This window comes from Egretta garzetta, unplaced genomic scaffold, assembly GCF_000687185.1.
Source record: "Egretta garzetta isolate BGI_Z169 unplaced genomic scaffold, ASM68718v1 scaffold163, whole genome shotgun sequence".
Lineage (NCBI taxonomy): Eukaryota > Metazoa > Chordata > Aves > Pelecaniformes > Ardeidae > Egretta > Egretta garzetta.
The window spans coordinates 4,282,489-4,306,352 of record NW_009259308.1 but is presented as its reverse complement, the minus strand read 5'-3'; the positions used below and the strand labels follow the sequence as shown (position 1 = coordinate 4,306,352).

General features: G+C 41.6%; 1 protein-coding gene across 1 annotated transcript in view; it reads left to right on the top strand.

Moving 5' to 3' along the window:
• CACHD1 (cache domain containing 1) overlaps positions 1–23,864 on the top strand; it is a 36,032-nt gene that overhangs the window by 9,526 nt on the left and 2,642 nt on the right. The window contains exons 6-22 of the mRNA XM_035891810.1: positions 2,433–2,582; positions 3,157–3,280; positions 3,836–3,953; positions 5,574–5,742; positions 7,803–7,945; positions 8,560–8,741; positions 10,445–10,555; positions 14,543–14,665; positions 16,885–16,984; positions 17,107–17,223; positions 18,607–18,767; positions 19,474–19,560; positions 19,779–19,895; positions 20,845–20,996; positions 21,376–21,537; positions 22,429–22,506; positions 23,476–23,577. Coding sequence (XP_035747703.1) covers positions 2,433–2,582; positions 3,157–3,280; positions 3,836–3,953; positions 5,574–5,742; positions 7,803–7,945; positions 8,560–8,741; positions 10,445–10,555; positions 14,543–14,665; positions 16,885–16,984; positions 17,107–17,223; positions 18,607–18,767; positions 19,474–19,560; positions 19,779–19,895; positions 20,845–20,996; positions 21,376–21,537; positions 22,429–22,506; positions 23,476–23,577 — 2,196 coding nt within the window. The remainder of the gene's footprint in view (positions 1–2,432; positions 2,583–3,156; positions 3,281–3,835; positions 3,954–5,573; positions 5,743–7,802; positions 7,946–8,559; positions 8,742–10,444; positions 10,556–14,542; positions 14,666–16,884; positions 16,985–17,106; positions 17,224–18,606; positions 18,768–19,473; positions 19,561–19,778; positions 19,896–20,844; positions 20,997–21,375; positions 21,538–22,428; positions 22,507–23,475; positions 23,578–23,864) is intronic.

Below are 23,864 nucleotides of genomic sequence, written 5' to 3'. Positions count from 1 at the left end.
CCTAGTTATGAAAAAAGTAGTAATAAAACATGGAGCAGACGGGTTCAAGTTGGATTCTCGGGGGTGAAATTTGTTCTTATATATGTGCATGTATACAGCATCCATAATTTAATTTGTAGAGAGAAATTCTTTGTACTTGAGGGAAGCAATCTTGTCATGTTGAAATGACAGCTGTGACCATGCTGCACCATCGCAGTGTTCATTATTTCAGTAATTCTATATGTCTAGAGGTCTTACAGGTAGACTCAGGGGATTGCATAGGTCCCCACAGTGGAGGAGAGGAAAAGTTATTATCATTTGAGCCTCCCTTTCCTGTGAAGCCATGTATGTGACTTTTGAGTTATCCTTCCTCCTGGAGTTCCCTTTTTCTGTCTTTGCGCCCCAAGCAGTGGCTCTTCTCAACTAGTTTAGCATCCATTCCCTGCTGCCAGACTGTAAAGGTGGGGATACTGAACACTGGCAGTCAGACCTCTGTAAGAGCGCGAAGGCGACCAGCTTCGCAAATGGCACAAATTAAGTATTGTCCCAAATGTGCTATCCTTAGCTATTGCTTTAGCTTCAGCACACTTGATCTGCCCCCAGCACCAGACAGGACTGGTGAAGAGCTGGCTGGTGATGGCTTGGATGGTCTGGAGCAAGGGATACACTGAATTTAGTGGAAGCCTGGTGACAATTTTTCCACAGACTGTGGATGCATCCTGAAGAGTATCTTAATGCAGCAGATGTCCGTAGTCTGGTTCCCTCATCAGTTTCTAATTTATGCTGACATAGTGGGGAGGTGCATGGATCTGCCCTTGTACCTTAAAACTAGATGTCACATTACCAAACGCTGTGTGTTCAGCTGGATCTGATTGCACTGCTACATCTAGTAATGGAGAGATTGAAGGTGTAGATATCGATAGGGACTTCTGGGAGTGTACCAACATGCGTGTAAGATGACACACGTGTAACAAATGCAGAAATTAGGCAGTTTAATTTGTGCTCAGGATAAGCATGTACTGCAGGGTGATGCTGTTTGGCTTCTTGCTAGGGCAGGTTCAGGAGGTAGGGAGTGGTCTTAGGCTGCTCCCACAGTGCTGGCAGAGCTCCCCCGGCTGGATGCACACCCAGCCGTGGGTCCCACTGACTGAGCTAATACTTGCTTAAGCATCAACAGTTGCGAGCTGCAGTGCTGCTGGTCCTTTTACCTTTGGGATCTGGTGCCCTTTCTAAAGCTCGGCATATGTGCTTGGAAGGTCAGAGCTGTAGGGTTTACTGCTGCTAGTTCTTGGGCGGCTCAAGCTGACATTTCTCTAGCACTGCTCTGGTGCTCTGTGAAGAGATGTGACCATCACAGTGATGTTAGGAAATACATTGGTGATTTTATATTGCTTTGACAATTGAGCAAATTCTGTATTTGTTCATTCAGGGCTTTGCATATTCTTAGTCTCAGCTAGTACATAGGAGTAGTTGAGGGTTGTGTTGAATAGTTTTTCAAGGGCTGCTGAGTTTAGGTTCCACATTTGCCTTCTGCCTTGAGTCCCAAACCAAATTTAAGACTATTCCTGAGCAAATATCTTCTGAGTCAGAATGCTTGCCACTTTGTGTTTCCTAACACCAGTAATTAAGCCGTATTATTACTCTCTCACAAAGCCATATCCAAGTAAAATGGAAAATTTGAGCAACAGAAGGATTAGAAATGGTGTGCAATAGAGGAGGTTAGTCTTACATAAATATCAAAGTGTACTTAAAAGCTTATACATGCAGATGAATTTTATATTGGCTTGGAGGAAAAGAGTCACTGAGTTTCCAAGCAGCATTGGTGTAGAAAGTGAGAGAAATAAGGTACTACCAAGAGTTCTTACCTCTGGCACAAGATGCGTCCCAAACCATTGTGTAATTATGGGTATGATTACCAGTACAGTGGCCATACTGGGATTTAGTTGAGCAGAAGAGGTTTACTATTCTGAATATGCAATCAGAAAATTTGCAATTCATCCCTATTGTTGCTTTACAAGTACAAATTCTCTTCTTCCCTCCTCCCCCTATATTTAAACTGCCTTAAATGATGTTAAAGGAACAAAATATTATCTTGGCTTTTCAGGCAAGTGCATTTTTTATCTGCAAGGCATCCACTTGTAGACTGACAAAACCCCCCAAACATTAACTGTGGGGTGTATTTTGATAAATTGATTAAATATACCCTAGGTCACTATCAGAAACATAGAAATTAACTAATTAGGGAGAGTGGCTAAAAACAGCCAGACATGACAGATAACCTGCTCAGCTTCCCTGTTAGGCCTGCCAATATTTGTCAATATTCCAGCAAGGAATACTATATAAAATTTGACTGCATAACATTTTGAAATTATAAAGCACATGGTCTGTTTAATCTAAAAGTAATAAACTAGATATTATTGCTGATGGTTCTATGTTATTTCTCTCATTCTAAGGCCTGATAATGACTGTAAGTAAACCGTGTTACTTTGGAAACCTGCTGCTAGGGATTGTTGGAGTAGATGTTAATCTCGCATATATCTTGGAAGACGTCACCTATTATCAAGACTCCTTGGGTTCCTACACTTTCCTCATTGATAATAAAGGTAACTTTTTGACTCAGATAATCTCTTCTAGTCCCACTGAGATCATTAACCATCAAAAGGAAACTCTTAATTCTCATGTCTCTAAATAGTCTGTAAGTAATGAATGATAATATTTATTAAAAGATTAATTGCATGTTGTTTGGTTAGTTTTGTCTGAGAGTTGCCAGACAGCTGGAGACTGTAGGTGGATTCATGACACAAAATTTCTGTACTGGAGTTTGGATGTGGAAATGCTTACTTGCTGTTGAGATTTTCTGCATGTGTAACATCAAGGTTTTCTGTATGTGTAGGGCAAAAGGCAAAACTGGTGTATATGTGTGTTCAGCTGTTTTCCTCTGATCCCAACCTCTTTTTATTGCTTGGTTCTTTGAGCTCTTTTTCATTTGCAACTTACCAAGTTCTTAGTTTGCAGTTTCTTTTATGATAATATTGCTTGTTCACTTACATTTGTTAAGCCTTTGTAAGAATTGTATGTAGTTACAATTTATTTTTTTTTTTTCCCCCTGTAAATATTCATCCTGGACTCAGTTGTTGTAATGCATTCGATGTCTGGTTTTGTGTCTTTATTTTTTAGGATACACTCTTATGCACCCATCCCTTACCAGGCCCTACCTGTTGTCTGAACCACCGCTCCACACAGATATTATCCATTATGAGAACATTCCTAAATTTGAGCTGGTGCGCCAGAACATCCTTAGGTAGGGAGCCGTGATGCAAATCCAAATATTAACAGTCCTTAGGGCACTAGAAGTATTTCTAGAGGAGTTTTAAGAGAATGTAGGTTAAAGTTCCTTTTCCTACAATATCTGGATACTCAGATGGATTTTTTTTTCCCTTCTCCTCTCTCCCTCCTGTCCCGTCCCCCCCCCTCCCCCCGCAAATGCAGAACATTTATGATTTGGTTTCTCCTCCAACTTTCTTCATTTTATCATTTGGTGTGCTAAGCAGTGGTTTCCACAGCTGATCTGGGGAATACTCTTTCTAATGTCTGTTTTCCATGTCAGGAAGATTTTCCACTATTTGTTCTGGAGTTTTCTTTAGCCTTTGTCTTATCTGAATGTGTTCTAACCCAAAATGTGGCGGTACGCAAGTGCACTTTCAGCATATGTACTTTTTCTTCACCTAAGACAGAAACAGTTAATCTTTTCATATCTTATGATATTTTTATAAATGTAAATGTACAGTAGGTGGGTTTTGCTTCAGAGCTTTCTCGGTGTTTAATAAAGTGCTGTATGTTACGTTTGCCAATCTAGCATTCCCCTGGGCAGCCAGATCATTACCGTTCCTGTGAACTCCTCACTGTCTTGGCACGTAAACAAACTGAGAGAAGTTGGAAAAGAAGCCTACAACGTCAGCTATGCCTGGAAAATGGTAAGGAATAAAAGTGACACTGTTGCAGGATGTCATAGAGTAAGTTCACGTATCGAAGAGTACATTAATGTATTGAATATAGTGAAGCATGAAGTATCGCTATATAGTGAACTATGAAAGGTTTGAATTACTCAGAAACTGCATGAATGTGAGGGGGTTTTGTTCCAGTGAAGAACCAATGAAACTACCATTTCATGTTTGTTACTGTGTCATCTTCAGAGATGTGTCTGTATGGATACGTGTGTGCTCTTTCTTCACGAGGGCACTCATTTCATAAGACATATGTAATGTACAGTTACATAGAGATTATACTCATGCTTTCACAACGGAAGTAAAGCTGTACTGGTCTGGATGTCATACTGCAAGCCAGGTGACACACAAATACCTACCAGAGACCACATTTCAATTCAGGGCTGAGGCAGAGTTAAGTATTAAGTCATTCTTTTGCTTAACGCTGTTATGTTTGGGGCAGAGTAGTGTGATCCATTAATTAATACAGTTGGGAAAATGTCGGCTTCTCACTCTGATACTGTCTTGTTGCAGAACTGTATCAGTAGCCAGTGATGATGTTTGCTGTAATTTAACACTTTTCTTACAAACATCAGTTATATCGAAGCTTTCATTGAAACCGAGTACAATGTGTATGCAACAGGCTATATTACCAGTTGCAAGAGAGTTTCTAGCAGCTGTCTTCCTTTCTTCAGTTTTGTACATATCTGAACACTAATCTTGACCCAGGGATTAAACTGGAATCTAAGGTTAAATATAATCCAGGTGAATTTCACTGATGCCAGAAATAATTGGTGGCTACTTTGTGCCAACAAACTTAGGAGGGTAGTTGTGGATCAGTTCACAGCATTAAGTTAAATTGAACCTAAAAGATTAAGCTGAGCAGTTTTAAGAGATTAAATCTGTCATTGTGTAACAGGAATTCACATAGGAGGGTGTCTGGAGCTAATTTTCTAATGTTGTAATGCTGCATTAAATATCAAACACTCTTGCAGAGCATCTGGGAAACTCCAAGTTTTGTTAGTCTGATGTACTATAGGATATTTAAAATGTGCAAACCAGTAAAGCATGTGACACATGCAGTACTTTATTAAGAGTGGTAATGATAAAATCTTATTTTTGAGAGTTAATTTGTCCATATTCTTCAAAATGGGAATGCTAGTGTGTTTTTATCAACTGTGAACCTGAAACTTCTCCTCTGTTAATGATACTTCAGAAAGTATCCACGAAACAGCATTAGAAATTGAGGAACAAAATGAAAGTCTTAATGCAATCTTTTTCCCAGGAAAGTAAATATTTTTATTTTATGCATAGACTGTGGAAAAATATTTTTTTCTACAACTTAGTGGCTGCAATAGATACAGGATAGTTACAGACTGGAATGTGGCTGTATAGGACTAAGTTACTGTAATCAAGTCTCTATCCCGTGTAGCTTCTTTGAAAGGGAATTGTCTGTTTTCAGAGAGAGTGGGATGGCAAAGTGTGGTGCCGCCTTCCAGAACTGGACAAGATAAGCAATTAAAGAAAAGAGAATGAATGCTAAACAGAAAATAAGTTCTGTAACACCTCCACCTTTTTGCTTCAGTTTAATGATTAGCCCTTGTTTTTCAGGTCCAGGACACATCCTTTATTCTGTGTGTCGTGGTGATACAGCCAGAAATACCTGTTAAACAGCTGAAGAATATCAACACTGTCCCCAGCAGCAAGCTCCTGTATCACCGACTGGATCTGCTGGGCCAGCCGAACGCCTGCCTGCACTTCAAGCAGCTGGCTACCTTAGGTAGAGCTTTCTTGCAGTTCGTCCTGACCTCATGCATGTTTCTATTGAGCGTGGCAGCAGAAAGTAAAACTCTCCTCACAAAACACTGGAAATACTCTTCCTCTTGAGATTCCTCTTCATTTCCAGGGCTGATTTTTCTAATCAGCTGTACCTTCTCATAGCTCTTCACTGATCATAGCTACCCTGCTCAGTGGCGAGCTCTTGCATGGGTGAACAGAGTGGGACTGCTCATCAGAGTACGAGATAAATGTACCATGAATCTTGCTCCTAGTTCCCAGGAAGTGGAGTGGGGAGAGTGAGAAATGTCTCACCAAGCTTAAAACTAAGTTCTCTTCCCTTGGCTGTAAAGCAGCTTATTGGCAAATAACGTAAGTAGGATGAAGTCCCACCCAGTCGTGCAGGAGTACTTTCTGACTTTGGATTTAGGCAAGTTTTTCACTGCCATAAGCATTTAATACCATCGATACATAAGGAGTCAGAAGTTATGCCTGTTGGGGGTAACTGAGAACTCCTGTGTTGTGATGGTTTCTAGACCCTCCTTACCTGCTTAAAAATTCTCAGGTTACTGATGCATTCCTGATTTTGATAAGCTAAACTGGTTCTACTCCACCTGGCTAATTTCGGTAGTTGCTCAAACATTACTGGAAAGAGAGAGAGTGTCCATGGCAGTATAAGTTCTAGTGTCTGGAATGGATAGAGAACTTAAAAAACCATAATATATCCAACGAACGTAGAGGGGTCTTATATAAGCATCGTAAGTTGCAAGCTTTCATCTTTAAGTATTAATCTTGGGGGCTTTTGCTAAAATCTGTGCCGTATTATAAGAAGTTGTGAATTAACTACTTCTGTTTGTAGCAAGGTTTGGAGGTCTCGTGCTGGATTAGCAGCAGAGTTGTGCTATTTTCTTAGCTATATTGCAGTGCCACAAATAGCTAAGTGAGATTAGACTGGAGGAGTTATGGAGGAACTTGACAAACCTATGGAAATTGCTTTGCAATTGTTTAAAATACAGGGTTTTTTCTTTCTTTAGTGCGCTGCCTAGTCTTGATTATCTTAAATCCAGAAAGACAAGATACAAACGGAAAATATCCAAAAAGCGCAGTACTGAGCTGACAAGTGGAAAAACTTCATGCAAAGCAAAGTGCAATCACATCAGAATATTTGGTATGGGAAGCAGATGAAGGACTGTAATAGAAGTTCATAAGTGATGGCTGCAGTACATATGGTTGCTGGATGTATGGTGATGTGTTTTAGAGGAATGTGAATAAAAGCAGAACACTTCACATACTCCAGTGAAATTTTTCCTCTGGAGACCATTACACATGGGGAAATCAGGTTCCATGGGTCAAATATTCAGAAAAGGCATTCTTCTCAACCTTCAGCCCTGCATCATCATAATCGTTTTTCTTTTTAAAAAGAAAAAGCTGTCTGGTATTGCAGTTTCTGCACAATGAAAGTTTACTTGCTAGTCTGTTCTGAAAATCACCCAACAGCTACACTTTTATTGGTAAGCTCACTCTTCTGCGCTTGTAGTGTTCTCCATTTGCTCATTATCTGTAACTGAAAGTGCTTGTTTTTGTTTTCCTCTGCCATATCTAACCTAAACATGGATAATTAGTTTCTTCTTCTTTAGCACAAAATCTTTTCTTAAGGGAAAACAGCTTTTGTAATCTTTCGAAAAGTAGCAATTCAGAAATTTTTTAGACTTTGAGAACAAAGGCACTAAAGTCTACCAAATAACACATGGAGATCAGGAAGTGAATTAACGTTCTGACTTCTGTATTTTGAAGCAAGAAAGGTAGTTCACATGCAGTGTCAGTTTTGTCAGTGCCTGGGGAGGCAAGCTGTGCTGGTAAGCGCTCTGGTTTGGGAGGAGAACTTCATGTTTCCTGCCCTCACTCACCATCCACCCGTGGCCTGAAGGAGCCGTGCGCTTTGCATACCAAAGTGTGGGAGAGTGGAAGAACAGGCAGAGGATACCCTTCCGTGGTACAAACGGGTTTACCATGCAATGTGTGCAGTTCATTGCCCTTAACTTTCTCATAATTTGCTATTTTCAGAAAGCCCTACGGTAATGCTCTCTGCGGGCAGCTTCTCTTCTCCATACGAACATCTCAGCCAGCCCGAGACGAAGCGGATGGTGGAGCATTACACAGCATACCTCAGTGACAATACGCGCCTGATTGCCAATCCTGGCCTTAAGGTGCGTCCTCAGTGCTGACCGCTCTGGCCAGCCCTGGAGCCCCTGGTTTTCTCATGTCCCGCACCTTCATCCAGGAAGGGAATACCTGAAACATTGATCTCCTGATGCTCGTAGCATTATGGAGTGGTGTTTTGGAGTGGTATTACCATGCCTGGAGAGAAGGCCATGGGCTTGACGGCCCAGAAGAGTGGAGAGAGGAGGGAGAGGGCTTCCTCCCCAAGGAGGGGGGGGGAGGGGGGAAGAATTGATAAGCAGCTGTTGAAATGAACAATAGAAAAATTAAAGCTGCAGTAAATTCTTAGCAGAATTATCTTTGTGTTCTTAGGCATTTAAATGAGAAATTTCTATTTTGTGTGCAAGCGGAGTAGTATTTATATTTACGTGAAGTAAAAACACAAATGCTAAAAGCCACAGAGATAACGACAACAATATTTCATTATAATAAGCTTTTCCTTTGCTTGCAATGTGCCAGATCTGTCTAGTGTGAGAAGACTTTAAACAAGTAATTGAGTTTAGATTATCTCCGATCGCTCTTTAGGAAACCCCACGAGCAGCTTATTATCTTTTCATGCAAGTCTTAGAGGAACCCTGCTAGGTCCGCCTTTGTTTTGCAGTTCTCTGTCAGAAATGAAGTAATGGCTACCAGTCACGTCACAGATGAATGGATGACACAAATGGAAAGGAGTAGCCTGAACAGTTATATTGTGCGCCGTTACATAGCAACCCCCAATGGGGTGCTCCGAATTTACCCCGGTTCCCTCATGGACAAAGCATTTGATCCCACCAGGAGACAATGGTGAGTTTTTAGGGTCCCATTATCAAAGCTTTGGATAATCTTGGAGGGCAATAAGGAAAATAGTTGGTATCGATTTCATAGCCTGTTTTTTTTTTTTTTATGGCCAGCTATAAACTATTCAACTACAAATGTTTTCATCGTGGGTAAAAGGCTTGGTGCTTAAATACAGCTAGTTAAAACCTTTATTGGTTCTAATTTCAATCCTTTTTATTTTAAGTGATAGTTTCTGTTTCATATCCCTGCCATGGCAGATGGGACTATAAATATTCAGAAGTGAGCATCCCCTTTAGGGATTAGCTAATTCGGGAGTGTTTTCAGCTCCTTGTGCCATTTTTGGTTGTTAATATTTTAGTCTTTTTGTTTGTTTGTTTACAGTGGGTTTCATCGCTAATTGAAAGTAGGAATTTGCTGGCTCGAGTGTGCGCTATTAATTATGCACTAGCATCTGATTTGGGAAAATATTTGTATACGTTACAAATGAGAGCCTGAGACATGAGAGCGCTCTGGAGTGTGTTTTGACATGTGTGCTTTGTTGAAAGGAGCCAGCCAGGTGCTGCTGCACAGTGACGCTGGGAAAGGCTCAAGCCAGTGCTGGGTCCCAACCCTCCGGCTGTACGGGGAAGGCTCTGAATTGCTCCTGGCACTGGCCATGCTGTAGCTCTCCTGACCCATGTTTTCCCTGCAAAAATCATTACCATAGCTACTGATTAGCTTTTCTTCAGGTTTTCTTCCTTTTTGTTGTTGTTTATGTTTTTGCTAGCAGATAAGATGAAGGAATTTTGCTCTCTTTTTTTGTAGTGAGATAAACAGGGTGCATTCATGTTGTAAATTAACTGAACGCACTTTTACAATCCCTTGTCTCCACTTCAGAAAGCTCTCAAATTATTTTCATTATTGTTTTGGGGGGAGGTTTTTTTTTTTTTTTTTTTTGCTTTTACACTTCACTGATTTTTTTCAAACAATGGTTTTGAAAAAGCCTCCATATGCAGCGTGCCATGGTGTCTTTGGTTTTTTATATAAAGCCAAATGGAAGTGTTTTGGAAAGAAGATGAAGGAAGGCGCTACAAATAAAGTAGAATTCAGTTGCTTTCACGGTGCAGTCCAGACTCATGGGTCAGAGTATTGGAAAGCAAAGTAATAGATTTTTCACACATGAAAGTGTTTCCGCAGTTGGAGTGTTTTATAAGCTTTCTTATGACAGTAGGAAGATACTTGTGACTGTGGCTCATTTTATGTTGACAGTAAGTTTTAAAAGAGATTGTAATTTGGAATCACTTTCTGCCATATTTCCAGGTTTTCGTGTGTGAATTCTGCCTGTAGGACATCATTTCTCCCGTGTTTGCAACATAATAATTTTGCCAGTTTTTGCTTTGAGTTTGGGAGTCTGCTGGCACTAAGTAATTTGTTGTTTTGGGGAAAAATGTCTGAAATGACATTAAACGTGTTCTTTGCAGAAGTAAATTGAGCTTTTTTAGCAGTTGTATGTATTGAGGAACCATTTATTGAGCAAGTCTGTTTTAGGTCTGGGTCTAATCATACTCAGGTACTTATTTAATATTAAGAAACATGTGTTTGGTAGCACTTTGTTCACAGTGTGCAGAATTCAATGTTTGTCTGTGTTTCTGCAAAATCAAGGATACTGTCTTAAAGTTTACAGTAACCATTTTTCACTAATTATGAGTGTTCCTTTTGGCTGCCCTTAGGTACTTGCATGCAGTGGCTAATCCAGGACTAATTACCTTTACTGGTCCTTACTTAGATGTTGGAGGGGCAGGCTACGTCGTTACGATCAGTCACACAGTCCATTCTTCCAGGTAAATGGTGTTTTGAGGTTTGTGTCAAGCCAGAATATTCTCAAGTATTCTCCATATTCAAGAACTGAAAACCAAACCTGGTTTTAAAGTGCTTGTGGTAAAATGTGAGAGAACCTTGTGCAAACTCAGTGTATTGAAACACTCTGAAAAATCCGTGGTTTGATTTGAATAGGTTTATATTCTGTAGCTTTATTTATACACGAATAATAACAGCATATAGGAAAAAAGGTTGATTGGTGAGAATGTGCTCCTGGATGCACATGACATGAAATGTCATATATGTGAGACACGTATGCAAGACCTAGGAGGAGTAGAGGGATTGCTTTTGTTAGGCAGTTTGGGATACATTCCCTCTCTGCTCGTAGTCAAATAGACTACTTTTTTTTCATCAAGACAGCTAATCTCTAAATTTCCTGAAGTTATTCGCACTCCTAAAGATGTATGTACCAGGGTGATGTTTGGAAGGGAATAAGAAGTGAAAGCAGATCTACCTAACTGCAAGTAGAGGTCAGTCCACAAGGTGGTTTTAGTTAAAGATCTGTCCGTACTCCAGAAATTGGGGGAGCTCCTTGCCTGGGCTGCTTAAATTCAGCACTTCTGGACAGGGACTTTCGGGAGGAATAAGAACGTGAGGAGAAGCCTGCAAATCTTCATGTGCCTGTACAGGATTGCAGAAAACAAACCTGAGTGGAAACAGCGGCCTGTGCCTTTGGGATCAAACCCAAAATGAACATCATAGCCATATAGGAAGAAGCATTTTCTTTATTAATTAGTCTTCTATGTCTTAAAAAAGGGAAAGGGGAAATTCTAGTGTATCTTTATTCAGAGCTGATCAAGAGAATCTCAGCATTTCCTTTATTCTCAATACAGTGTAATATTACCACCAGGAGAAGTGGAGTCAGTCTCTCTGTGAACATCTTGTCAGTACTGGAATGACCCTTTCCTCAAGGACCAGACTTCTTTTGTTTCAGCTCCCTCCTGGCCAGGCCTCCAGGCTGAGGTTTGGTTTGAGATGTTGGCTGTTTAAAGGAGGTCAATTCATAGAGTATGTACTAAACCTTCCTAGCATAAGCTCTCTGAGGTTTCAGAAATGGTAGCTGCTTGTTTTGTTTTTTACATGGAGTCTCTTCCAAGACTTTCACTGAGTGTGTGGCTTCTGCACATGCTCCATCTAAGACCCCACCAGTACAAAGGTAACTTCTAACACTGTGCTGGTAAACCCAGATCACAAAGCCAGCAGAGCCTGGGATGCTGCTTTTCTACTCTTCTCGGAGACATCATGGCTTTGTTAGGGATTTCCCACCACAGGACATTTTTTGGCAGGAGTATTATCAGGCCTAACGCCTGCGTGGTGCTTCTCACAGAGGAATTTACTTAAGGGAAATAAGCACTTTTGTAAGAAGAGAAGTGCAATTAATCAAAATTCTGATTTTTATCTAGTAAGAGATGGTTTGGTTAGCTTTAAGAACTTAAAGCTCATGTGGGTTATTAGAACATGATTAAAGAATGGCTAAACAAAGTTTGGCAGATGTGAGTGTGATTCCTGGGTAAATATGACCTCTAAAGCTTATAGTCACATGCAGTTATAATCCCCAAAGAGGTCTTAGATAAAAAAACCCAGAGGGGTGGGGGAGGAATCAGTAGAGTTAATAGGCATACTCGCATTAGAAACTGCTGTGTGGGTTTAAATAACAACATTACTTTATCTGCAACCGACACCTCTCATCCCCATTTTATGTATATCTTCTCTTTTGGAGGCTGGGAATAGAAGATGCATGCAAGCAGTTATTTAATACAGCTTGCATCAGCAAACCAGAAGGATTTAATGCTTAAAAACAAAGCTAAAATATTTACAGCATTCCTAATGGCTTTTTGCCTGTTAGGACAGAGCAGTAACTTCGTAAGTTGATGCCTTGTTGCATACAGTTAAATGTATCTCTGCTGCTTCACTGTCATCCTTTTTCCCATTCCTTCTCTATGAAATGGGTAACGTTAAAAATAAATTAAATGCAGGTTTTTTAGAGTCTGTATTTATGAATCTGCAAATTACAACTTCACTGTACCTCTTCAAAAGCAAACAAACTTTTCAGCTCAGTAAACAGAGTTGGTTTTACATGGATTGGGGGTTGCCAGCAGCCTCTACTTTGTATAGTCCTTCTGTGCCATTCAGTTACCTTTTTTTATAAATGTTTTTATTCCTATCTTCAGAGATTAAATTATTTAGAAGAGTAAATTTTTAAAAGTATTAAGTCAAAGGTTGTCTCCTTTGTCACCAACATAAGGCCCACGTAGGTGTACAACAGCACGCGCTGCGATTTGAGGATAAGCTGATCACTCTGCATCCTTCAGGGATGCAACGTAGCTTAGTCTGGCCATGCCATCGCAGCACTGCAGGAAGCAGTCTTTGAGAATTTGGGTGTTAGAAATGTAGGAGTGACAGGGATTGCTCAGTAGCCTCAGGCTACTGCAGATCGCTGCATTATATAATAATTTTCATAACCTGCTGTAATAAACATTAGTTATTTTTCTCTATTATTATATTAGAAGGCTTTTGTTCCAGAACCTTGCTGCTCTGATGCCCAGCTGCCAGGTGGGGATTTGTGCTTTAGCTCAAGTGCATTGATTGAGGAGGTCTTGTGTAACTGGATGTTTCTCCTGAGGGGAAGGTGGGAATTTGGCAGGACAGGAAGTTTTGGGAAAATTAACAGCATAAATAGAGTATAATTTCTGCTTGGAGCTTTCAGCATCAGAATGGTCTGAGCCAAGTGTCAAGACTGTACTTCTTCCAGGAGTCCTCTTGCAATTGCTTCACTGATGGTGAGGAAAGTTAAAGTGATATGAGTGAGCAAAAGTAGCGCTTTTTTACCTTTATAGAGCTGTGAGAAAATACACTTCCATACATCAGCCTGAGACTGTTCTGTTGGTCTTTGATGTATCAGTTGCTAAGGCAACTGTGTATATTACCAAACTGGTGTGTAAAAATAGGAACACAAGCACATTTTCAGTATGGGCGAAATATTGCAATTCACAGCAGCTCTTGCTGCCGCCACTGGTGAGCATCCACAGAGACTCCAGGTTCTGCCCTTTGCCTAAACATTTATTTCATGGTTGCCTTACACTGGGGAAAGATACTGAATCAGAACATTTGTTAAGCGATACGCTTTTAAATGTCACTTGGCTCTCTGTAGGCAGTGGGAGGCGGTGTCAGGTTAACATGAATTACTCCTGTTTAATTCCAGCTAGCACGGATAACTGGCCTGTTAGCAGGATGTGATGTGAAGCATTTAACATGATGCTCATTAACCAGCACCTAAATATTGCCTAGTTGCCTGGTGCAAGGTAATCTCATTCATGTCTGTACCTTGGCCAACTTTTTTTTCCTGGTGGAAATTCATAGTCACTCCTACGCTTTGGCATTTTAGGGATTTAGCAAAATGTCTGTGGCAGCTTCATATTCAGGTCCTAACACTGTGGGCTGAGAGGAGTGGTGCAGAACATAACCCCACCCCGAGTCAGTGGGCATTTGGGTGCTAGAAATGCGGGAGCTGCGTCCTGCATTCATTTGTGCAGGTGGGGAATTTTTAATCCTAATTTATGTTGCTAAATATTAAATGTCGATAGGTGATAGGGGTGTAAGCCGGTGGGGAGAAGGGTTGGTTCCTGGGTGTGATCCAGTCCTAGGCTGTCTCCTGTCTCCTCTATGTGCTGGTTGTATGAGGTACAATTTATGTGGAGCAACTTCAGGATTTGCAGCAAAAAAACTAACACTGTTAAGATACTGTTCTCTCCGTTTACAGCTGCTATAGCTGTTCATTTAAACACAAGCAGGGTGAACTGAGCTTCAGCGTGGAGGTGTGGATTTGAGCTGGTCATTTATATGCCATGGAAGCCAGTCCTCTTTTCAAGTAGGGAAGTGAGTAATTAAAATATTAATAATTAATGCAGCCACGAAAGCCTTTTTCCTATTTTTTCCTCCTCTCTTTGCAGTGCACAGATGTCTTCAGGACATTCGGTGGCAGTAATGGGCATTGACTTCACCCTGCGATACTTCTACAAAGTTCTCATGGACCTGCTGCCGGTTTGTAACCAAGATGGAGGAAACAAAATAAGGTAAGCCGTTCCTTCCGGGCAATAAATACCTAAAGCCTTTCCCCCGCCCCCCCCGCCCCTTTCTTTAACCAGATGACCCAGAGGTACTTTCCAACTTCACTTATTCTATGATTCTGTTACTTTCAACGTGTGTTCTCTGATTTCCACTAAAATTTGTGCTTCTTCCTCACATGAAGATTAGATGGACTTTTTTGTTATTCAAGACCAAACTATCATCAGCTAAATAAACAGTCTGCAGGAATACAAAACCAGAAGATAATTGATTTTTTTTTGTTGTTGTTAGATTTCACTGAAATTCTGGGCAAAACCCCCATTCTTTATTAAGTGAATACACTTCCTATTCTCTTCTGTTTGTTTTCAGTTTACCTATTTAGTTACTGTGAGCATGTAACAATGATGTATTATCTCTAGTTATTTCAACTATGATTATTAAAATATCCTTTTGTTACATTTTTCTCAGAAATGCATAGCACAGCACTAGTCAGAAGTCATCTGATTTCATCTGGAGTATATAATTTTATTTAGACCTATGCGTACCTTAATTGTTCCTCTTTCTTTTACCCTTTCTTGAAAAAATCATATGGCGGGGGTGGGAGGACGTGCTGGTTTGGATCTGGAGTAACTTGATAACATGGTTTGGGCATTGTTGTTTCTTTGTTTGTTTTTAAACCTTACATTTGGGAAGGGAAGTGGTTTTCTGTCATCCTCCCAGTTCTTCTCTGGTTTGGTTTGGGGATTTTTTTTATATATTTTATGGTGTATTAAAAAAAAAAATAAATCAGGATTCCTGGTCTGGCATTCCTTCCCCCTCCAGTTAAAAACTATTAATAATCAACAGGGTCAGATGCTTTATTCTGTTTCTACATTCCCTAAATGAGGAATTTCAAGCATATTATTAAATGCTTTGTTAGACCATTCTAACGTAGAAGCCAGATCTAATGCTTACAGCCTCTGCATAAGTGCATGCAGGTACCAAGAGACAACTATTCTAATTATCTGGCAGGTATTTGGGGTTTTTTTTATGTATGTCTACTAAACTTTTCTCTCTGCAGTCATTCTGGGGTAATCGCAAGCCTGCTCGTTCTCCTGTTTCCTATATCATCTTTCAGAAAAAAAAGAGAAAATGCAACATCACTACATGAATTTCTAATGCAAAACCCAAACAATCTGGGCCAGTAAAAAAAAAACACAACTGAAAGTTTTCATGACTCCTTTGTATACCTGAAGTGTACAGCCCCATCTATTCTGTGCTGATTGCTTTAAGTTATATCCGCTCTCTCCCTCCATGAGCCGATGTAGTGGAGCTTTACATAGCAGACTGCCATGGGAATCGCAGACTTTAAAGCCGCCCGAAGCGTCCGCCGGCCCCAGGCAGGAGGCCGGGGCAGCGGCACAGCTGCGGGGCCCAGCCAAAGCCCCGCTGCGCCGGGGGGACGTGGCTGCCGCCCCGCTGAGCTCTTCGGGAGCATTGAGCGGCCGCATTAACCTCCTCCCGTCTCCCTTCTGCGGCCACCTATTCTCTTGACCTTGGCGCAGGCTGTGCTGTCCCCGCTGCTGCTCGCCCCTCCGCCTTCCCCAGCGCGGCTGTCTGTGGCTATGGAAACGGGAGATGCCGAAAACATTACGGATTAAAACCTCGCAGCACAGTGGTTTCTAGACAGGGGCACAGATCCGACATCATTTCCCTGAGATCACACGGGAAACTAATGGGAAGAGCTGAAAAGGGAGAGGAAAGGTTGGGAAGGCTGAGAATGAAACAGGAGTGATTTATCTCCCCATTAAAATTGAATTCTAAAGCAGGAGGTGATTAAAGGAGAGTGTGAAATCTCTGTTTAATTAGTAACGTAGTAGATTAATAAACCGTTAAAGCTTTCCAAGTTCATTACGCTTCATTTATTTCTGGATCTTCCCCGATCAGACAAGACAACGCACTGATCAGTTTTCCTCTCTTGTTTCTCACCGGTTCCATTTTCAAGTCCTTGGTGGTCCAGGCTTGCTGTAACAGTAACAGATTTAAAAGCTTCAGGGAAATACCGGATACATTCTTTAAGGACATTTTGTAGTGAATTTGTTTAATGGCCCTGTTATTTTAATAAATGCAAGCCTTTAAAAATTCTTCCTCTAGCTGTAAATTTAGGCTCACGTTTTATTTCACCATATTTCTCTAAAACCCGAGGAGGTCTAATGGGAGACTCTCCGCTTTCTTTGTGGTGGGACAGGTGCTTTATCATGGAGGACAGAGGGTACCTTGTGGCACACCCAACCCTCATTGATCCCAAAGGACACGCACCGGTGGAGCAACAGCACATTACGCACAAGGTTTGGCTCCTTTCATTCTTGGTTTATTCCTCCCTTTTCTAATTTCTGAGGTGGTAAGGACTGTAGAGAACCTGCTGCTCGCATCAATTTCAAAGGCATAAAATCCTCCATTTTTTACTTAGGAGCCTTTGGTAGCAAATGATATTCTGAACCACCCAAACTTCGTCAAGAAAAACCTCTGCAACAGCTTCAGTGACAGAACAGTTCAGCGGTTTTATAAATTTAATACCAGCTTAGTGGTAAGTGTGTTTTTCTGTTCTATTTTGCTTTTGAATGTACTTTGGTTGGGTTGGGTTTCTTTTGGTGGAAACGCAAATCCTTGCCAGGATCAGCATTTGGGGCTCGCAGCCAGCCTTCCGTGTGGATTGGCCTCCGTTCACCCTCTCCAAACACAGAATCAGCGATCTGGACTGCACAAACTGTGCTCGCACGAGGAGTCAGTTGACATACAAGGGATTATGGATGTGATCGCTGGCCAGCTGTGGTTGATGTCTGCAAAGTCTCATCCAGCATCATGAAAATAAGTTCTCAGTTGCTGGGTGAGGAGTTTCCAGCAGTAGTTGAGATTTTTTGCTTTGGGTCATCTCCTGACCTCTGGCTTCCAACTCTGACCTCCTGTGACGCGGGTAGTAAAGGTCGCTAATAACTTCACTTTTACCTAGATGACTGAATAAATGCATTTACTGATGAAACTTGCATGAGCATTTGCAGAGTATCCCTTGTCAAACTGCAGCCTTCAGAGATGTGAATGCTCTGTGGTCCCCGCGGGTCATCTGTGAGCTTCCTCTTGTGCTGAGAGGTCTGTGCCGGGGGCTGTCGTCTCTCGCTGCGCTGTGAATGCCGATTGCAGCACCACAGATCCGCCCCTGCGAGATCACTGCAGAATTGTTCAAAAGATGTTAAGCTCTGTGGGAGAAGCTGCTCTTTAAATAATACTTTTAAATTATTACTAGGAGGAGAGGTTGGGAAACGAGTGTCAAAAATATTTGAAAGTTATGTCAGAATACATTGATTTATGTCAGGTAGGCTTAAACATTTCCCCGCACTTGAAATGCAAAATAGAAAGTGTGTAACTGTAAAGGAAATTGTATAGGACAGAGCAAAAACTTAAGATTGTGGCATGCAAATAGGAATCAGGAATGAGTCTGCCTACCAAATAGATCACAGCTGTACAGTGCTGTGGTGTATTTTTTTTATAGTACACGTGCCAGGAAGTTTTCAGCAAGTTGTGATGGTGCCTCCCTGTCAGAGTGGAGCCTCTTTGCGGAGGTCACCAATGCCTGGCACAGTGGGGATGGGTTGGTGAGCGATGCGAAGGAGTGAAATGTAGCCTGCCAGCAGCAGGAGATTGGACTCAATGCTGCTGCCACATCTCATAAAGTTTACTAGCTAAGCATATTTTTTTCTATATTCAGCAAAGTCTTTCCACCCAGCAGTAGCTTGGAAGCAAAACTCAACAGGTTGATGAACAATTGTTCAAAGCTGCTTATTTGTGAAGGCAGCACTTCCATGCATTTGAGTTCCTTCGGCTCTGTAGGTTTCCTTGGAAGGGGGAAAGTCTTCAGCTCCCTAGAACAATGGGTTTCTTGCTACGCCATTGACACAATTTGGTTTTTTCCTAGGGTGATCTGACAAACCTTGTGCACGGCAGTCACTGCTCCAAGTACAGGCTGACAAGAATCCCGGGTACCAACGCCTTTGTGGGAATCGTCAATGAGACCTGCGATTCACTCGCTTTCTGTGCCTGCAGTATGGTGGACAGACTCTGCCTCAACTGCCACAGGTGAGCAGATGGGAGATGAACGGGACGGTCAGGCATTTGCCCCCTCCCTCATTCTTGATTCAAGGTTTATAACAACACGTTTATTTTATAAGCTAAATGAAAACGTGCAGTGCAAAACTGAAGTGAAAACAAAATGGTTACTTTACCTATGCTATTTGTAAGAGGCATGGTGACTTAGCATCCCTCTAATCCTTTGCCGTACCATCAGTATATTAAAACACAGGGTAGCTGGTTCTTGACACGTTTAGGTAGGTAATGTTAAAAGACCGTGACAGATTCAGTTTCTCAGGGGCAGTTATCTGTGGCTCAGGTCCTTTGTTCTGGCATGTTAATACCCACAATTTTATGTGTTCTGACATAGTTTTTCACTGAGGGGATTCTGGCGCTTGCAGGAGATTTTGTCTACACCAGCATCATTATGTGTTTGTTGCACTGGCAAGAAAGATCCTTGGATCTAGATCTGAGAATTGTCCAGGGGTTGTCTGCTTTTTAAATTTCAGGGGGTGGGTAACAGATCAGAGAGGCTCTGTTATTACATTGTCCTCAGTCCCAGTGCAGAATGGAGCAATCCCTGTGTTCCTGGGGGAAGGAGAAAGGTTACTGAACAGCCTTCTCTGTGGTGAACCGCTGTTACGGAGCTGCACTGTGGGGTTAAAATCACGGCACAATGTCTGATGCGTTTTCTGTGTGTTTTCTGCCCCTGAAGAATGGAACAGAACGAATGTGAGTGCCCTTGCGAGTGCCCTCTGGAGGTAAACGAATGTACTGGGAACCTCACTAACGCCGAGAGCAGGTGAGAACGAACCTCCTCTAATGGAACAGCGTGTGACAGAGGTTAATTAACAAAATTACTTGTTTGTTCATGCTAACTTACAGGTGATACAGGATTGAACAAACAGTATTTTTAGCATGATTAAGCAGATGATATGTAATAGGTAAAACTTATGTTTTTCATTAATTGTGCTTTGACTACTTTTATAATAAAAGGCTTTACTTTTCGCCCCAATATAGGAATCCAAGTTGTGAAGTTCATCAGGAGCCAATGACTTTCACAGCAATCGATCCAAGCCTACAGGATGCTCTCCCGCAGTGCATTAACACTCAGTGCAATCAGAGAACAGAGAGCGGGTAAAGTGACGTTCTCCATCCTGCAAAATATACCATGTTCTTTAAATAATTAAGTGAAAATAGCTCTTCCTTACATGTTTTAAAGAAAAAAGAGAACAAAAAAAAAGTACGATGCCTGAATGAGATCTTATAGCACACACACATGATGACATGGTGCTGCAGTGCAGAAACAGAAGACCTCAGCATTCCCATTTGAGTCACATAACACCATTAATAGCAAACAAATGGCTTTCCCGTCACAGTTTGTGACTCTGAGAACTGATGGTTGTGCAAGTGGAAGACTTGCTGTTGAAAGGACAACCTTTTAGCAAAGCAGATAGTGCTGCTATGTTTGTCTGCCTTCTGGAGGAATGTGTGGGCTGAAGTGTTCACAGAAAGTAGACTGTACCTTTGCGGTGGTGACTTTGGAGCACATCAGAGATGGTAGCTGTCTGTCAGCTTCTAGTTTCCTGCTTCTACTCCTGGCATTATGTAGAGAAGCTTGAGGCCTTATTTCTTTTTTGCTAGTTATGAGCCATCTCCAGGGAACTGAGATTGCAAGAACATATCATGCTCTGACCAGACTTTCCAAATCCTTTCTTCCATCTCCCAGAGGGTAGAAAAAGCAGAAAAAGGGTGGAACTGTAGTCAGATTTCACCATGCTGACAAATGCCTTATTGGAGGAGCTACAAGTAGGAAGTTCTCCCTTTGCTCAGGCTCAGTGGTGGAGGAAAAAAACAAAGCAAACAGACTTGGAAGATGCGTGCTGAAGATGCAGCTTCCCTGTATAACTTTCCTCGTGGTACTTAGGCATTTTATTGAGCATTTTTTGTGGCCAAACATTTTGTGTGTGAGGGTTTACAAATTATTTTGGCCTCCCTCTTGTCTCGCAATTCTAAAAGAGACAGCTATGCCAAATGAGAAGTGTTGGACTTAAAAATATGGTCTTCTGTTGTTTTTAATTTTCAGGGACTGCTTTGGTGTGTTGGACTGTGAGTGGTGTATGGTAGACAGTGATGGGAAGACCCATCTGGATAAGTCCTATTGTGCCCCTCAGAAGGAATGCTTCGGTGGCATTGTGGGAGCAAAGAGCCCCTACGTGGATGACTTGGGAGCAATAGGTAACTGCCTTTCTGAACAGATGCTGCATTTAACTGTTTGTATTCAATAACATGCACTTTCAGTGTCAGAGCATGCTTCACACAACACTTTTATACTAGCAGTAGATTAGGATAAATAGTGCATCAAGCAGTAAAGAAGTAGCATCAGGCCTGTTGCGGCTACTACATTTTTGAAAGTATTGATGTTTAGCTATACGTTCCTGTTTTTAAGATGTACCCTCTCTGAATTTTGTCTCCTGTTTAAAGCATGCTGTCCTGCGTGTGCGCAGTTAAGCACCTAGAAAGCCTTCAAGATCTTCTCTAATCTTCAGAGATGTTGATTTCTGCAAAGCATTTATGGTTGTTTTTTTTCTCCTCTGTTTTGTCCCTTTTAATTTAGGAGATGAAGTAATCACTCTGAACATGATCAAAAGTGCACCAGTCGGCCCAGTGGCTGGAGGCATTATGGGCTGCATTATGGTGCTTGTCCTAGCAGTATACGCATATCGCCACCAGATACATCGGAGGAGTCACCAGCACATGTCACCTTTGGCTGCGCAGGGTGAGCCGATAACTCTTGAGATAGAAATAGTAGGGTGGGAGTTATAAAAAACCCCACACAAAACCCAAAACAACAAAAAAACCCAAACACAAAACCAAGCAAAAAAAATATCCAAAATCTCTTTCCTTGGTTTTGTTTCAATGCTTCACCCCTTTTTATTTCCCCTTTGCTAATCCTTACAAAAGTCAGGTCTGGTCCAGGGTGCTTGTGCGTTGCTGCCCTCTCCTGGGTGCAGACAGACCTGCTGCCGCCCGAGGAAAGTCTGCCCAAAAACCTTATCATGCAGTTCTTGCTAGGAAGCTGAAGTTATGCTTTTTCTAGAGCTAAAATGGTAAGTCCAGTTTTCTGGACCCTGTCATAGCACACCGATTGCACATATTTATGTCTGCACAAGAGTGGTGCTTTTGGAAGTATTACAGTTTTCACACCCTTTCTACTTGGGCTGTTTGGGATGTGTCTTTTTTTTACTTCTGTTCCCTGCTTCTGGTCCATGTGATGTTCATGGAATATCTATACATAGATAAAGCCACTGTAGTCTGAGAGACAAAACTGTGTTTGGGAGAAAGGATACTGGTAGAAAGATACAGAAGTGAGAAGTGTGATCGGGGCAAATTACCTCTATATTTGATTATACCCTGGCTCTATTTTGAATCAGTTCACTTTCTTCAAAACTGTAAAGCCTGTTGCGTTCACGGGGAGGTGGGGTGTATCGTTTTCCTAGCATCCCTAGCCCCATCTATCTTGGAAAAAGAGCACACCACGCTCAGACTACATCTCTTCACACAGTAACACAAAGTGCTTCCACTATACTACCAGGGTGACAGCCGTTAGTAAGATGATCCAAAATTTTTCTCTTAACAGTTGCATTTTTCTGTTTGTAATGGTGTGTAGAAATGTCAGTGCGTATGTCGAACCTGGAAAATGATAGGGACGAGAGAGACGATGACAGCCATGAAGACAGAGGAATCAGTAAGTACCAAATTACTTTGCTGTAAAGAAAAACTTAGATAAAATGTGCCATTTGTTTTCATAATACACCATGATTAAAAATACTCAAGGAAGCCCTGTGCTGATCAGCAGTAGAAAATGACAGAACAATGTTTTAATTTAACCTGAAACTTCCAGCTCCTCTAGTTTCATGCTGAAAAATTACATTTTGTACTTTTAAAAGACTAATCTCGATTATGTGTGGAGAAAGTTTGCCCATTACTCCCTTGCCCCATCATGCCCACTTCCAGAAATAGCTCTGATCAGCTTAAAAATAGCAATTGTGACAGCACAGGATATGGAAAACTCCTACCTTTGCTCAGCCTTGGAAAGGGGAGGCCAAGTCTGGCAAGTACATTCAATAAATGCGGCAGTAAATCTTACTTGCATTGATTTGGGATGCTTGTACTTCTTTACCGTCCAGTAAAAATGGCACTTTGCATTCGATACTGGTGTGCTGTAAGATTAGCTGGTGCACCTAAACTCTGGGAGAGCTCCGGAGTCAGACCAGATCCCTGTCTCTGGGCCCTCACTAAAACAGAACTAAAAGAATATCCAAGATTTGAAACTGTGTCAACACTCAAAGATTGAAAAATAAGCGTATCTGAGTTTCATGGCTTGCATCTACTGCTTCTCCAAGTCCATTTTAGTTTAATTTTGAGTCAGCTTTCAGTGCTGCCACAGGTTCTTTAGCATTGTCATGGTAAGTCTCTAACTTCTATTAATCCAAGCGGGTGAGGTGAATGAGTTCGACTGGATCTTGATCTTTTCCACTTTTAAACACCATCTCTTTACTCCTACTCCTCTGTCACTTGACAGTCGTCTTAAAAGAAGTATTTGAGAAGAATTACTTTGCAGAAAGCCTGTTCCCCTGTGCCTGATTTGTCCCACTGATATAATTCAGTAAAAGCACTTTCTTTAAAACCAGTTCTGTTTCTTTCTCTCTCCCAGTTAGTAACACTCGATTTATAGCAGCAGTAATAGAGCGGCATGCCCACAGCCCTGAACGCAGACGCCGGTACTGGGGGCGATCGGGAACGGAGAGCGACCACGGTAAGATCTTGAATCACTGCCCTGGCCCCAGGTTAATGATTGTGGTTACTTGATTTCCTTCAGCTGTCTGGCACGTTGCAGATAAGGCTATGAAAACCAAACCAAACCAAACACCTTTGCTCCTTATTGCTTCACAGTTACGCAGTTTTGACACCCTTCAGCAGATGATACTGTCCAGCGAGAGGGCTGGTTTGGTCAGAGTGGTAGTGTAGCAGCAGCTAAACGCTGTGCTCCCCCTGTCTGATTTTGGGTTCTGCCAGCTTGACTGGGTGACCGGAATTCAGACT